The sequence below is a fragment of the Bombus affinis genome, chromosome 2 (genome assembly GCF_024516045.1).
Source record: "Bombus affinis isolate iyBomAffi1 chromosome 2, iyBomAffi1.2, whole genome shotgun sequence".
In the NCBI taxonomy this organism is placed as follows: Eukaryota; Metazoa; Arthropoda; class Insecta; order Hymenoptera; family Apidae; genus Bombus; species Bombus affinis.
Window position 1 is genome coordinate 2,332,763 of NC_066345.1, and position 17,318 is coordinate 2,350,080.

Below are 17,318 nucleotides of genomic sequence, written 5' to 3' on the forward strand. Positions count from 1 at the left end.
CGTGGCATAATATGCCAGTTTTAATGAAATATAAAATCGCCTTGAGCTTTTCTGCCTGTGTTCCCATAATTCAGTTACATTTATTATAAGAAAACAAGTGTTCATATACTTTTTGAACAACAGCGTACGTATCTTAGAAATTCCAATATCTTTCTATAACTTACAGCGTTTTAAATGTTAGAATTATAGAATTACGAGAATGTTGGGATTAAAACAATCCTGAACTCATTTATCATTCGTCATTCAGAAAAATTGCATTCCATTGTCAGTGAGAAACACGTGTATTTAATGGGCCAACCAATCGTCCCTTAACAGTACACGGAACAAAACGATTATATTCGTAATAAACTGCACAACAGACTTTGAAATTATTCGCAGGGCCCTACGGGGGTTGGAGGGGCTTTTTGTCAGGGGATTACGCTGTTCCGGCAAATTTAATAGAAAACTCTCGATGCGAAAGCCGAATTCGAGTGTCCTCCCACGCGTAGCCGAAACTTTCAAGCCTCGACGACTGGCAGCCTGGTCGGAAGAGATACGCTCTCATACAAGTGTATAGGATTCCCTGGTATACGCTCCGACAGAATATCGATTTCCTCTTTATTGCGTCGCGCTGCCAGGAGAGACACGAGAAATCGCACCTAACCGTAAGGGCGCATCTTTTACTTTTACTTTTTCACTCCGCTTGCTAACACTAGAACTGCCGATAGTTAACACGAAGCTATTTCTACCAAAGCCAGTGAAAATGACTGGTCTTTAAAAAATACGTAATAATAGAATATTTTTATATTTATTGATTTATTACTTTCTTACAGAAGCAATTTCACGTTATGTAGTAGAATGTTGGCGTTATTAATCGATCTGAGATCCCTAAACGAGGGTTAACACATTTATAAAATTGTAGAACCAGTCAGTTTGACTGCTGTGGCATTTCTAGTGTTGGCATCTAGCGATCTAGCGATCGATTTTCCTGATAACTGATATCGTCATATCGGATGATACGCGGTAAAAATTTTGAAAACGTGTGTCAAGTTGTATAAAACGAGGAAACTGGTTAATTGGGGTTCGATAAACAGATTGCAGGATCCTTTTACACTTTGACAAGTACCAGTTATTTTGATTGGCATTGGTATAAATAGCCTTGGTACAAAATTATTTTCACTTTAAATACATAAAAGACAAAATAAAACTCATTATATTATTCTTTTAGTTATCGTTGCGAAAGTCATTACATCATTGCGCAAAAAAATATAACATAAAGTAGGAATTTTAAAATAAAATTATAAACCAGTTGACTGGTGTGGTAGTTCTAATGTTAAGCGTATACGTTGCCGGATGGAAAGTATTCGTACACCTTTGAAAACAGGATAGTTAGAATCTCGAACTTTTGTGAGAGGGTAGAAGAATTAGTTCTGTGAAGGATGGTTGGTCGTGTGGTTTAAATGACGAGATTATTTGATAATGAAACCGTCAAATATATTTTAATCCCTTAACCTACGTTCGAGAATTTTGGACCGAAAACGTAAACAAGCTCGCACAGCCTTCGAGCCATTCGCACGACTTTTGCAGTATGTACTACGGGCTATGCCTGTAATATTTACGTTTGGTCCGATCACCTATTACAGGCTATGCTCGTAATATTTACATTTTTATATACTAGTAATATTACGTAATATTTACGATCATCTGCTACGGGCTATGCCTGTAGTTGTAAGTTAAGGGGTTAAAAAAGTTTAATAAACGTAGAGAATGTTCGCTAAGACGCTCGGTACTAACTGATTCGCTAAAGACTGTGCACTAATTGCCATTAAAATCGCTCGAGACTGAGACTGAAACACTGGTTATCTTACAATCGCGTTCGTTTATTTATATTGGATGGGGAAGTACCGGAAAATTTAAATTCGTCTTTGTTCGACGGTTGCCCGTAGCGGCGACATTATTTTTGCTCGGAGTTTATTTATTATTACAGTATGTATATCCTAATGATGTTAGAGGCAAGACACAACATAATTTGAATTGTCCTGTAGCTCATGTGCCGCTACAGTTCATTAGACAAGGTGTAAAATAAATTTGCAGTTGGTCGAAATCGCGAAGAAAAGAGAAGTTAGCCTCCGTTGTTTAAAATTCCTGCGTGACAAATTATCAATACTGATTCATATTCTTGAGAAGCAATGAAAATTTTGGCAACGGAACGAATGAAATTTTACGATTAATTTTCATAGGGAATTTTAATATCAATAGTATTAACCCCTTAACCTACAACTATGGGCATAGCCCGTGGTACGATGATTGGGCCAAATGTAAGTATCACGGACATATCACGGGCTCGAAATGAGATAAACATTCTTTATAATTTTTCAATTACTTGTAATTTTATATAACATTTGAATGGAATTTGTTTGTCAAAAATAGTAATAATGGCGTAAGACATGACGAAGGTACCATTATTTCGTATCTTGTCCGCGAAAGAAATCGATCATGCGTAGCGCTATTTAGAATAATCTTGGTATTGAAGCAAATTTTAATATATTCGCGTTACTGATTTTATTGAACCTTCAACCACATAAGCGTGTTACAAATACGTGGCAAATTACATACACGTCATTGTTTCAGTAGCAAAACTCATTAAAGCAGGAATTTCGAGTTAAATAGGTTGCATAGCTATATATCGTGCCAATATTTCTCACATAATTCCGTTGCGTCTCTTGACTCTATTAAAGGATCTAATTACACTATGATGAAATTAATTCTACTGACACCTACACAGAAATGTCACACATACCACTATCCGAGAAATGTTTAATCTTTGGTCTTAACGCCAAAAGATCGTAATTACACAACGCTAATGCTTATGGGATTCACATTTTTAGAACGAAAGGGAAATTGTAATGATTTAATGTATTTTTTAAATTCATCAAACTTAAGTTTGATATGTAATAAACTTTGTGAAGCATTTTTAAATTCCAAAGGAATTTCAGAAGCTTAAATTTCATGAAATTGTTATGATTTGTAATGTAAATGTATATTATTGAATTTAACAAGCGTTAATGTGTAGCGTTAATTAACAATTATATATTATTTTGTTCTATTCTGTTCCTGTTTATTTGTCTATCAGTTTAAGCTATTTCTAAGCAATTTTTAACTAGTCTTCGTTAAACAGCAATAGATACTATATTATTATTTAAATAAATAAATTTCGATATTGGATTAGACGACTATTAATTATAAGAAGAGATATCAAATGTCAATTAGATAAAAGTTTGCAAATCCGTAGGCGCAGTGAAATATATTTGAACATATGCTCATTAGATATTTTTATTATTCAGAGTAACAATCTAAATCAATTTTTTTTTAAATTTTGTTTGTCTATAGAGAAACGCTTTGTGACAAACAACAATTATTTTCTTTAATTTGTAAAAAATCAAAATTCTGATTTATCCTTACGTTGAGTTTAAATGTGCAGCATCTACACAAGCAAGTGTACGTGAGAATCGATAAATATTTTCCAAATGTATTAAGGAGATATATTACTTAAACAAATGTATTTTTTGAAAATCTGTTTACACGTTCGATCGTCTTTCGAAAACACATTCGTCTATCGATACAATTGCTCTGTTTGTAGTAGTTTCCAAGATATTCAGCAAAACATGTTTTCTCGAAATTCTAAGAAAAGTAATTTTTCAGTTTCTAAATCGTGGACGATATTCGACGAAAGAAATATCGACGCTACAAATCTGCAAAGTTTAATCAAAATCAACACGTCATACTTAGGCGACGTTCCATGCAAACCTAACTTGTTAAATACAAATCCAATTCATTTTTCCTAGTCCAACAATAATATTTGTCACTTTGCGATAGAAATCCGCAATACGAAGAAAAATTCATTGACGCGGAATAAACGTATACGGATATAGGTAAATTTGAAATAAATATGCAAATTTGTATAATCCGTAACATGTGCCCGATCGGTAGAAGAGAAATGATATGCAAAAATATACATAGATTTCTCTCTACGTGATATTTTATGCCGTTATTATTAAAACAAACTCTAATGGATTCTCGCGATTCAAATCACATAAAATCTATTTAAATGAGAAGTAGCTTTGAATGTGTGGGGAAACGAGGGTCGAAATTACCTGATGTATTAATCATGAAAGGATCTTTTACGGTAGCGCGTTATGTTTAAGTGGCACTGGAACCACTTAATAAGTGAGCATGAAAATTCATCTAATTTAATTCACTCGCTTCATTACGCATTCGCATTTTAATTTCTACTTTCCTGCGTACACGTGTCGTTAACCCCGTAACCGATAACGTCGAAAATCGACGCGAAAATTCTTTAATCACGGCACGCTTCGTCGAACAATCGCTTTTGTTGGTGTTTAATTACAGGTTCGCCGGTCCATTGATCGGCAGGGTGAGTAACGAATCGGTGGAACATGTGATAGCATAATAGACCATTCACTTAGGTTCGAATATAATCAAATTGTCCAAGCAAATGACACATGTTGAATCTTTTCGTTAACTTCACCGGCTACGCTGTGTAATTTATGATTGAAACTGCATTGCGGTGATTGTGCATTCAATTTATCGTATTTCTATGATACACGGACAGTGCGCAAGCATTATTAAATAAAATTTTACGGTCGTCTGTCGTAAAACACACGCCGTGGCAAATTGCGCGAATCTACATTTCGTTAGGGTCAGTTTCCGGCACGTGAAATTCGAATGTTACTCTATCAGCTATATTTGTTGGTGATTTTGATAAATCTCTGAAGAATTCATTAAATAATTTAAACTGGCAAGTCGATACAAGGTTTATAAATTGGTTTCTAATTATTTTTCTGTTTAATAATTGGATATAATTAAGGTTCGCGTAAGTTGTAGTAATTTTATATATAGTTATAGTAACAATTAATTGGATATGAAATATGATTATTCAACATCCATTTAATTTTATTGAAAATGCAAGTAAGAACTGTTGTATCGCGGGAAGTTTATCTTTCTCTTAAGTTCAAGTGTGTTTTAATTGTAAGAAAATAAGAGGATCATATTATGTTAATACTGTTCATAATTTTATACGCTTTCATTCTTCGAATGCTTATGATATTTAAAAATCCTTCGAAATAGATAGTAATAAATATAAGACTTATAATTAAAACTGACTATATATAAAATGGCTAAAGATATTTTTAAAATTGCCATTCCTCGAGTTTAAAATAATTAAAATTGCGCCTCATTAGAACTGTTGTAACATATTAATGTTAACAAAACATTTTGTCAATACAATGCAGTAATTTCCATTTTAATTGCTACCGTTATAAATTGTGTATAAAAGAAAATGTTTTTCGGCGCGTCCTATAAATTTTCCCTTTAATTTTCTCGTTTCTTTCGCAAATCTCATTTCCCTCGTAAATGTCCAGAGACAGACAACATTTTTCATCAGATACAAGAAACTAACGAGACGTACCTATCACAATGCATACTGTTTCATCAATACAACAACAACAATAATTACAAACAACTATTTTCCATTATTCACTTCAAACCTAGACATATCGAGTTCTAGTCGTAACTGTACTAATTCAAAACAGCGTCAAAATTGGAATATATATATATATAAAAGCTGCAACTTACAAACCTTTAAAGCAAAAATACTAATTCACATATTACACACTCCTCTTCTAAATTTCAATATATTCCACGCCGCTCATTTCTTCGCTATCATACAATTTCTCATGAACAACATCGACGTCTAGCAATTAGAAACACACGCACGAACCGCTATACTACCACAGACGACATAAAACCAAGAACAGAAAGAAACTAAGATACTTTCGGTCGACGAAATTTTTGTAACGTCGTTCGCCACAGAACTCTCGTGTGCGTGTGCGTGTGTGTGTACGTGTAATACTATTTCATGCTCCGTCCTTATTCCCTGTTCTCTCGTCCGAGGGCCATAGTTACATGCAGACCGTACTATGTCACGTGTTTTCACCGAATGCTTCAATAAAGCCCTCCGTCCCACGAAAATCCGATCAATATTTACGCAATGAATATTTAATGCCGACATTTTATAACCGAACAGTGGATATAGAAATCCAACGAACGTTCCATAATCGCAGGTCCGATAAATTTTCGAGACACAGTCGCGATTGGGCAGGAAAAGAGAGCTGGTTACACGCTGCGAGTAATAAATGGGTCGGCCATTCTCCCAAAGCGGCCAGAAACCGAATGTAAAGGGGGACACGTTTCCCTATCGAACTTTTCTTATGGTTTTGTCGTGGAGATCGCTTTATCTCGACTCTTAATTCTTCGGCGAAATATAGATGAAGCGAGTCTGAAAGAAGGAATAGAGGAAGAAGAGAGAGAAAGAAGGAGAAAGGGTGAGAGGGACGGGGGTTGGGGAAGAGATTTTTCATGGAGCGAGAGTCGGCGAAATGGAAATTTCTGCGTCGAGCTACCACGCTAATTCTAACGCTGCTTTTACCAAGGGTTACGCGCGCATAGGGTTGACGTGCCCTGTAATAGCGAGCTAATTATGGCTGCGCTATGTCTACAACCTTGGTAATTTGATAAGCTGGAAAAAGCTGGACTTTGGGGGAATTTTCGGCGACCAGGTGCGATTTACGGCGTGGGGAGTTCGTATTTCCTATTTTACGAGTTTGAAAGGAACGTTGAAAGAAATTGCGCTGCGTGGGGACCGCGATAAAGTTTCGGCAATAAACCGGGAGCGGAAAGAACGACGAAAGGGCCGAGGAAATCGTTCGTTTGCTCGAAATCTGCTCGAAATTCCTTTACATTCAATTCTTCGTTTCGCTACACAGTTAGCTTATAAGCGATGCCTCCATGAAACATGCTCGATCAATTTCATGCGATGTATGCATAGATAATATGTATGTATGTATTTATGTACGTGTGTGTGTGCGTGTGCGTGGATGTACCAGCGAATGAAAAGAACATCGAACTTCGTAGCGTTCCTTCTCGTATTTTTAATAGCAAATTGTAAGTCAAAGAGGAAACCTGTGTTCTACTGTGCAAATGTTCTATCATGAAATTGTATATATTTATTCTGTCAAATATGTAGGAAGAACAGTTTGCCAAACAATTCGCAAAATTTTCTTCCTTTTTTCTCTTTTCGACGAAACCGAGTAATAATAGTCACTGTAGTTAATTGTGTATTGTAAACCGCGAACACTCTTGAAATCATTTTCGATATTTAAAATGGCGAAATTGAAGTATCTTTTTTCTAATATCTACGTTATAGCACTCGATCATTGTTCTCATGACATAATATGGAAATATACATTGCTGGCTAGTGAATTGAAATTAATTATTCTTATCTTTATATTCTTAATATTCTTTTCTTCAGATTTGTATTTTCGGTAATTAACATGTTTCTTCACGTCGCAATGAAACAGCTGTGCTTTGAAATGCTCAACTATAGTTAGAACTGATTATTCAAAAAGTTTATAACACGTATAATTCTTCGTGCACCTACAAGCTATTGATATATTTGAAATTGCTTTGCTATGTTCGTAGCAGACTTTATTTGTATTATATAATTTCTCGTTACATTTATGCATTACATTTATTATTTACATAATATCGCTGTTATTGTTTGTATACGTGGTACGTCGAAAAGCTATAACATCGTAATTATGGTAACGTAGAAGTTGCGAGCAATACGTGAATTTTAGACATCATATGAATACGTAAAACTTATTACATCAGCTTCATGATATTACACATCATACGAGCAAAAACTTATTTACACTAGCTCGATATGACTTCAGCGAGTTCCACATGAATAAACAGAAAAATATATATAAATAAGAACAAATAATAGTAGCACATTTCATACGTCTGAACAAAAACAACACTTTAGATGTTTCTTCTTTCTTTTCTATCTTCTATTTTCTCTTTTATGCATTCCTTTAAAGTACTTGTACTTTCAAACTGTCTTTCTTTTGCATATTATTTACATTTCTGTTTGCCATATTTCCATGATCCTTTTTCTTTTTATAAAATACTTATGAATATCTCGTTGAATTATAATATGTCAGCGTTGATCTAATGGTAGATTTATAAAAAATAATTTTATTTCTTACGGGTTTGAGATGAAATCGATGCTCTTAATTCGTGTCCCCATTAAAATAGACGTACCTTCCTTATATTAGAGTTACATAATTCCTATTCGTCATCTGACATTTTGCATCATTTTTTAAGAATATCGTAGAAACCAAACTGTGTTTAAGCAAATTCAAATTAAATAGATATCCTACAGAGAATTATTTTATTTCGAATATTCTTTATATTTTTGCACACTACGTATATTTTGTTCGTTTGTGCAACTTCAAATTTTCCAGAAACGCACGAACATCCGCAATCCAGCGATAACAATACGAATATCCACCTACGCCATCTAGATTGAATTTTCTTTCGTTGGTAAACACGGTTCTTTTCTCCGCCACGTACCTTCTTTCGCAAATATCAGACGTTATTACACGTTATCTTGTTCGTAAGCAAACCTGCTTCTCAGCTCTGTTCGTTTAATTACATTACACGTCTAGACCAGGTGGCAAATATTTTTGATATTATTATCGACCTCAGCTTTACGGCTAATTTCTTCCAATTTGGCACAGGAGATTGAAATAGTATGTATATTTCCTGTTTTTTTAGTAAATTACCATATATATGTCGAGTTATCATTAGGTTTAGGGACATGTAACGAATCTTCATTTGGACTATCCATCGTTGTTGTACAATAGAAATTATATTTATTGGTATAAATACAGATTTTACAGAATTTGACAAATAATCGTGATGATTAGACACTTGAGATGTTAATGACAATGATCTTAGGTTTAATAACGAATCCACGGTCAACGGGGTAACTCTTTGTTAACACGTTGACTGCCACGATACCCATATTCAGGTGTCGCTTATTTGACTACCTGCGAAGGATCGTCGTAGGTATTTGAAAAGATATTCCATAATAATAAAACTGTTGAATTGTTATAAAAGTAATACGAAAATGGTTTATTAAAAAATTATTTAGAATGTAAAACTTTAGAGCATTCTGTACATGACTGAGGTTGATCGGGACAATTTGGACAATAAGTTGCCGTTTTCTTCAAATTCTTTTGCGCCTTTGTTCGGTCCATTCGACGTCTTTTATTCGCATAACATAGTTTGCATGCGCGTCTAATGATTCTTCCGGAATCATTTTTCCGAACGGTGAAAACAAGGATTCTTTGTATTTTCAGACAACCCTAATAACTTTGCGACTAATAATTATCTAAATATTCTAATATTTATATTCTTCTTTGTTGCAATTTTGTAAACCGTCAAAGCGTTTACAACAGAAATTCCCAGAAGGAGTTGAATGCCAAGTTTTCTGTACCATTTGATTCCTTTCCTAATTGTGGTAGTATAAAAAACCATTAATCTATACGACATATAACCATAATCTATACCACACTTTCCTTCATTATATTCAACAACAGCTACTGGTTTTAACGTTGCGAACAAACGAAACGAAAGATCATTCTTAAGACCACCACATGAGCGACTCGCATTACTAAAATATCGGTGGGAGCACCTAGCAGAAAACGCTTGGTACTGCTGCACGCGTGACGTGACGGAGATTTCTTTGAAAACACGCGTGACAGTCAACGTGTTAAACGTAGAATATATTTTGAAGCACAAAGTAACGTTTGCTGTGACACTCGGTATATACTGCTCGTAAAGACGATGAGAAACACTCCAAGGAGATCGCAAGGATAAAAGACTGATGAAGACTTTTCTCTCCTTACGATCGCGTTCGTTTGTTATATATTGGTTGGGGATACCAACAAAATTCCAACCGCCGTTGCTAAACAGTCCCGCGTAGCGGCGACATTGTTTCTGCCCGGAGTTTGATTGTTAATACAACGTGTGTCCCATAATATTGGCACTTTTGAGGCAAAACCACACGTCGCTTGATTTGTCCTCGAGCCCGTGTGCCTCTACAACTATATTGTTTTTTAAGGAGAACTGTACAACTACTTCATACCTCTGTTAGGTAAAAACGTTCATCCCGTGACCGTGGCTATGTTCAGCGACCAGTTGTGTCACCTCGAGCCCAAGCTCACTGTCACAAATCTCGGGCTAACATAATCGGATTGAATCATAAACAACTACTTTTGAGTTTTATTATTTAAGTACAGCTATAATAAATAGTCTAGACTAAAGTATTGGGGATCTTCCCAAAAATTCCAAAAGGAAGGCCCCGATGTCCTTTCATCTCCGACACGGCCATCCTGACAATCACCCGTCCTTGGGTGTATCTAAAATATTGGTTTTTCTCAACATTAGACTCAATACAAGTGACATTATTTACAATTTAACCAAATGTCCCAATAAGTCAAGGGTCCAGTTCAACAACAAAGACTTTGATCGAATGTTCAATGGCAAAAATGAAAAACAGCAATGAGTGCCATTATGATTAGTATTCAAAGTGGTAATTGCATCCTGTGAATTACCAGTCAGACCGTAATGACATGACAGACCATTCTCGATCTCGTACCTGAATGAATCTCATTTTTTTTTATATCTTATTACCTCACTGGGCATATGTGAAAACACTATACTAGATGTTATGACCATGGTACTAATGATACTAGAACTGAATTCTGTAACTGTGTGTTGATTTTGCCTCTTAATTTCTTTGGACCACATCGTAAGCGTATGTGAACCATTGTGTTCGATCTTACACCTGATTACATCACATTACCACAGTGGGCGTATGCGGAAACACTTAACTTCATCACATTACCACACTGAACGTATGTGGAAATACTGAACTTTATCATAAAAATTCCAAAAGAAAGGCCCCGATATCATTTCATCTTCGACATATATAACTTTACGACACCTATTAATTTCTTTTACAATTTTGGTAGTAATATAATGTTTGCGAAGCAAGGATTGTGCCAATTTCATTTTTATTATAATCCAATACTTGAATTTATATGATAGAATATCGTAACTCTACGTAGAGCACTACGTAACGTATGATCATTTGTATGAAATTTATCTTCTTTTCGATGTACTATCATTTTATTCTTTTCATATGTCTATACGTCCATTTAAGTGGAAATTGCTGAAAGCATATCGAGCTTTACGCATCCACGCGATGTTAATGACCACATACTGCTCGCAAATTTCACGCTGATGTAGCTACGATATAGGAAATTATAGATGCCACAAGTTTGCTATCTTGTTATTCGGAAGTGTAGCAGCTATCGCGATATGAAGTAAAGATAATCAGCTAACAGAAATTTATTAAACTCGATCTGAATTCAGTACCGTTTATTACAGCAGAAGTGGCTAAATAAACCATAATGTCGTAAACTTTGATCAAAGGGCTTATGCAAAACGAGACACGAAATCAGACTGGTTGAATCGAGTTTCCAAATAAGTTTATTCCACCTGCCTTTCGCAGGAATGAAAACTTTTTGAATAATCTGTTTACGTATAAATCTGTATTTGCCCTGCTACATTGAAACAACTAGGCCTGTCCAAACATCTCTTTTTTTACCGTGTATTTAGTGTGGTGTCTGAAAAATGCTCGGTAAAACGTTCAATCTGTGTCGCGTGTATCACATACAGTGACGCTTAGAAACCAAGAGTCCTACGATCTAAGCTTTTCAATAGCTATGCTAATAAAGAATGAGACTCCGCGATTAGATGTTTCATCTTTCCATCGATCTGCAAATGTCAAAGAGCAAGGCGACTGACCAGCTTGGATACGCTTCGAAGCAGATTCTTTTCACCTCGATTCAAAGTTTGTGATCGAGGTACCCTTTGAAACCTGCGACGTAGTATCGCTCTTTCAAGTCGTTCGTCGAAGCGAGGATCGGACTAACATTCTTAGTAGGAAGCATTCATACAAGGTAAAAGATAGATGTGGCGTTACACGAAACGGCATATCGACGAAGTACTTCATAGCACCGCAATGTTTAACAAAAACGTAACACCGAACAATGAGATGTCGCTAAGAAAATGCTTGTAAAACGTTTACGGTGGCTCACGAAAGTATCCGAATTTTTACCTGCGTGTTGTTCGAAACGTCTTGAAATCCCATTAGTGTTACGATTATCGCGATTATGTTGGTAGAATTTGAGGTGGATCCGAAAATGTGTACAAGAGTTACGAGATATGCAGAGGAAACGTACAACTCGCAAGGACCATCAAAGTATCTGAACAGTCAATTGTACGCCACATTGACCGATTTGGGGCCAAGCAATATACTTAAACGTACGATAATTGTGTGATAGTCATCCCAGCATGGTCATGTGGGTACTAACTCAAAAGAGAAACTATTTTTATTTTTCACGTCTTTTTAAATTAAATTTTTACTGAAGTGTTTGTGAAATCTTTCTGATGAAACTGGGAACAAACACGGTGTAATTTGAATTGTATTTACTTATTGACATGTATTTAATTGTCATTTATCAAGTTAGCAATTGTGCTCTAAATTGTACTGTGTTTGGTGTCATTTTAATCGGAAAAATATGACAGATACGTTGATAAACATTTCATTCGTTAGAAATCAGAAATAAGCAAGTTTGATTTCTTAATTAAAAGTCTCGGCTAATTTAGTTCCTCTTTCTCTTTACTCGCGTTATATACTTTCCTACGTTTCACGCGTCTAAGATCTTGGTTTTCAGATCTTTCGTTTGCAACTTTTTGCAAAAACCAAGATTGCAAAACATGGGGCCCGGAAATTGTCCAATGTTTTTCGTATATAGTTATAATTTACATATAGTTTACCATAGTGTTCTAAATACAATAGAACTTCGTTTATCTCAACCGATGGGGGCAACAAAATATTTCGGATAATCGACGAGTTGGGACCAGCTGCTGCTGTGATTTTCGATAATAGAGATAGACGTACGGATGACTGAGATTGAGCAACACTTTCTTTCGACACACGTTGCGTTCAATTATATGACAACTTGGATAAAACACACGACGTGTACGACTTCAGAATACGCGTTCGTATAGTTGAAAGTACGTTCGAACGTAATTCGAAAAATAGAGGCTCAGTTACGAATTCATGCAAAGAGGTTCGGATAAACGAAGTTCTGTAGTTGGAGTTTAGGAAATTTGATAAAACTATAGACTCTAGATGCAAGAAACAGCGATGAGTCTATAAAATTGCCTTTTATAGTCACAATGTTGAGAATTTGACAATTCCAATTTGGGAAAAATGTCAAATAACATGTTGACGTAATATCGCGGCTTAATAGGATACAAAGTTAAAACCTTTAATGCCACTGCACGTTAACGATAAACGTTTTGTAACTTTCATATACATTCTCGGATTGCCTTCAAATTTTACTATCAGAAACACGACAATCGTATCTCATTACGGTGTTAACGAAATCTCAAAGAGTGTCGTACAATGCACACAACGTATTCATAAAGAAAATGTTGTTCTACGTACATCTTCGGATCGCTTTCAAACTTTACTACCATAATCGCGACGGTCCTATCTCATCGCAGTGCTACCGAAATTTCAGAAGATTTCACGTAACGCGTATAATATAAAGAAAAATATGCCAGTAGATGTACGAATAGATTCGCGAGCCACTGTAGGTGGATCAGCGAGATCGATGCGTGCGAATTTGTCACGATAACTGGGATCCTCGCAAGAACGACGACGCGAGCCATTTTCAAAGATCGCGTTCAGATATGCGAGCCTGTAGGATCGTTCGAGCACACCGCAGAATAATATATAAAAACGAGCTGACCGTACGACATCACGACGAATGTCAATCAAATAACACTGCAGTCCACACCAAGTAACAATATTGAAATATATATATATATGTAATATATATAGATAATATATATATAAATATGACGTATGACGTCCAAGACCAGCGCATCGCAGAAACGATTACGGGTATCAAGGTGGCATTCTCTGATGGAACATAAAAAACGAAAGTATAACCAAGGAGGAAACTGGGAAGACCGATCATATATGACGAGCAAAAAGGTTCAATCTGGCGATCGTGCTCGTTGCTGTTGGCGTGGCACCTTAAAACCGTCATAGGTCCAGGAGCCTAACTTCAAAACACAGGTCTGTACGTCGTACGGAAAGAACTCAACGTCGATGGAGCAGGAGGATTTATATACGGCCGGCGGTTGCCAGACGACCAATCCCGAATAGTAGACCGTGGCCTTGGTCATCAGCGTCACCTCGTAGTTCCCGTCGGCGCTGGAATCACCGAAGAAACGAGCCGAGCGTGATCACGATTGGCTCCTCTTTGAAGAGCACCGGATGCTGCCGCTACGCGATGATCTGTTTCTTTTTCTCTCTTTCTTTCATTCTCTTTCTCCCTCTCTTTCTCTCACTCTCTCTCTCTCTCTCTCTTTCTTCCTCACCATCACCCTATCTCTCACCCTTTCTAACGAATCGAGCCGAAAAAGCTTCGCATCGATCGCTCGGATCGCGTAATTTCGCGTCCTCGCTACTCGATCTCCCTTCGTTCAAACATCCCCCTCGGCTATCAACTGTTACTGCGTGCCATCTCTGTTGCATTTTCTTTGCGATTCGCCTCGCTATCATCAATTCTCGTTCTTTCTATCCTCTGAATGCACGTCGCATCTGTCGGAGCTACTGTTATAGGTATCACGGAACGTTGAAGGAAAGCTGGCAGCATCCGTCTCCTAGCGTGGGTTTCGGCTCTCCCCTCCCATCGAGTGTAACGTTTCGAAAACGGACAACAAGAAAACACGAGCCACCGCGGAGTTTGGAAATCCACGCGACGAGCCGATCGTTCGGGTCTAATATCTAGTCTTAAGGGCTACAAAGGTGGACCGTCCTCGACGCATCACGAGCCACGTCGATCCACGTCGTGGAAGATCCGCCGGTCTATTTGCCACGAACTTAGCGGCTACCATGCAAGTTTACCTTAAAGCCGTCATAGGTCCACGAACCGAACTTGAGGACACAGGTCTGCTCGTCGAATGGGAAGTACTCCACGTCGATCTCGCAGGATGACTTATAAATGGCAGGGGGCTTCCACTCGACCAATCCTTGATGGTAGATGGTGGCCTTCGTGGCCAAGGTCACCTCGAAGTTGCCGTCCGCGCTGCGAGCGAGCACATTAGTGGTTCTGGGCGCTGCGGCGGTCGAGCTTACTTTGTACTTCCGATTCGATACCAAGCCGTCTTTTTTTTGTTAATTTTTCTTTACTTTTTTCTTTCTTTGCTTTTTTCTTGTTTTTTCTTTTCTTTCTTTCTTTTTTTTGTATTTTTGCTTTTGTTGTTCTTTATTCTTGCATGTGCCTTAACGTTGCCTTGGCGGCGTAGGAAACAAGTTCTCGCGATAGGATGCACCTTTCGTGCGCGCGAAACCGCGAACGCGATAATTTGGTACGCGTGGCCGACGCGAGAAATTCGACGAAACACGAGCGAGACTTGTACCGGAGTCCGTGAGGCGGACAAATAACAAGCGTGCGCTTTGAACATTGCTCATAGACCCGTCGCCGAAAGCAAAGTATCTGAGTGTTGCTGAATTCCCGTGTGTTTACTTTTTTCGTCGCATCGATAGACGCGAGCATCGTGTATTCCTGACTTTTTAAACGCGGAGCAACGAGATTTATACCGATAAAGATATTTCACACTCTAAGCACAGTAAGCTTACGAAAATACTATCGTAGGTGGTCGTTAGCCAAACATATCGCGGTTGTGTCTACGATAGTTATTTACTTTACTTTATTCTTTGTTATACTTGAAAGGTGTTCAAAATTTTAACAATTGTGGAAACAACATATTCGATTGACGTTTGTAACACGTTTGAGCGCAACGTGAAAGAATAAGAACAGAACGTGGATCGATATTTATTTTAATGAATTCATTCCGCGAGTTTTAATTATAAATTTTGTCGATATATTAAATATGTTAGAAAAAAGGGCTCTTATTTCGATCGTAGAATTTAATAAATGTAGATATATGTAGAAATTGGTACAAATGGAACAACGTAAAGTAACATGTAACAGGGTAACTTACACGTACCATAGATCGTTAGGAAATGAGTACTACTTAGCAGAATTATGGAAAACATAAAGAAATACAAGGAACAATAATAAAATAGTATTTTCATTCACAGTACAAAACGATGAGAATTATTCGCCGTATGCTTGGCATTGATAGCAACACAATTTAGAGAATTTTAAATTTACTAATTCTACACTAATCTACGTTATGTTTCTATTTTTATTATATAAAACAGTATATTAATAATTTCTTTGCTTTGTTTTTTAGCAGTTAAATTAAGAAATCGTGTATCTAGTATTCTCAAAAGCGTCAATTTTAGAAAATCTTGCCAATAAAATTTACATTTTGAAAGTTACGTCACTGTCAATCCCAAGCATCGATATTTCAATTAAAAATACGAGAAATCGCGATATAATGTAACATACTTACATATAATATATGTATATTCGTTATATTTAAAGTTGTGAATGTTTCTACTAAAATTAGGATGAATCTGAGAATATACTGATAAATAATCACGTATAACTTTTAATTATATAACGTCCATTTCAAATTACCATTTCACACTTCATTGTAATTGCTGTATTTGAGACATTTTTTATAGGTATATATGTAAAGAAAAAACAGAATTCTTTTGTGAAAATAAATTTAATGCAATTTATAGACCAATACTTCATGGATATCGTTCATTGTATATTTTTAATCAAACTGCGATTGTTTTATTTTCTAACAAAATAAAATTCAGAGATAATAGTGTGTTTAAGATCGAAGAAATCTTTTACAAATATCCACCTAAAGAAGAAATAGAATTCTTTTATGAAAATAAACTTAATTTAATCGAAGGATCAACTCTTCATAGATATTATGTATTTCTTCCTAATTTCTTTCTAATTATGTATTTCTAAGCAAACTGCAATTGTTTTTCCTCTTGATTACATTATTTCTTCTAATATTGTGTAATGTATCACTTTGTACATTTTTACATTGTACAGTGTTTGTCATTATAAATTATCTCTGCAAAATAATTTAGTATATTTATATGACTGTTACTACGTATATTATGGAAAATCGAGTACATATTTATAAACAAGTGCGTGCTGCTTCAGAATTCTTTCAGTCACAATAAAGTAATTGCGATTTCACACTGAGAAAATGGAAGAAAATCTACAAATTAGGAAACCAAAGAAATAAAAACAAATTATTGTCCATTCCTGATACTTGGTCTATAACAGCAAAATCATTATTTTATACAATATTAGACATCT

The 17,318-nt window shown here is 36.1% G+C and overlaps 1 protein-coding gene and 2 long non-coding RNA genes across 14 annotated transcripts in view; 1 reads left to right on the forward strand and 2 right to left on the reverse strand.

Moving 5' to 3' along the window:
• The window catches only part of LOC126929011 (acetylcholine receptor subunit alpha-like), a 406,609-nt gene that overhangs the window by 171,120 nt on the left and 218,171 nt on the right, over positions 1-17,318 (reverse strand). For 6 of the 12 annotated variants that reach the window (XM_050744975.1, XM_050744980.1, XM_050744978.1 and 3 more), the window contains one exon: positions 14,966-15,146. The exons of 3 other annotated variants lie outside the window; for them this stretch is intronic. In XM_050744975.1, the coding sequence (XP_050600932.1) occupies positions 14,966-15,146 (181 nt within the window). Of the gene's footprint in view, positions 1-14,088; positions 14,270-14,965; positions 15,178-17,318 lie in introns of all 12 variants that reach the window. 3 more of the 12 variants (XM_050744977.1, XM_050744981.1, XM_050744988.1) reach the window with 2 other exon arrangements.
• Positions 1-17,318, forward strand: part of LOC126913833 (uncharacterized) — a 380,764-nt gene that overhangs the window by 162,890 nt on the left and 200,556 nt on the right. The window lies entirely within an intron of this gene.
• LOC126913841 (uncharacterized) lies at positions 9,316-14,066 on the reverse strand. The gene is made up of 2 exons (XR_007709462.1): positions 9,465-14,066; positions 9,316-9,413 (listed from the first exon to the last, which is right to left on the reverse strand). It is a non-coding gene; the product is annotated as an uncharacterized LOC126913841 (long non-coding RNA).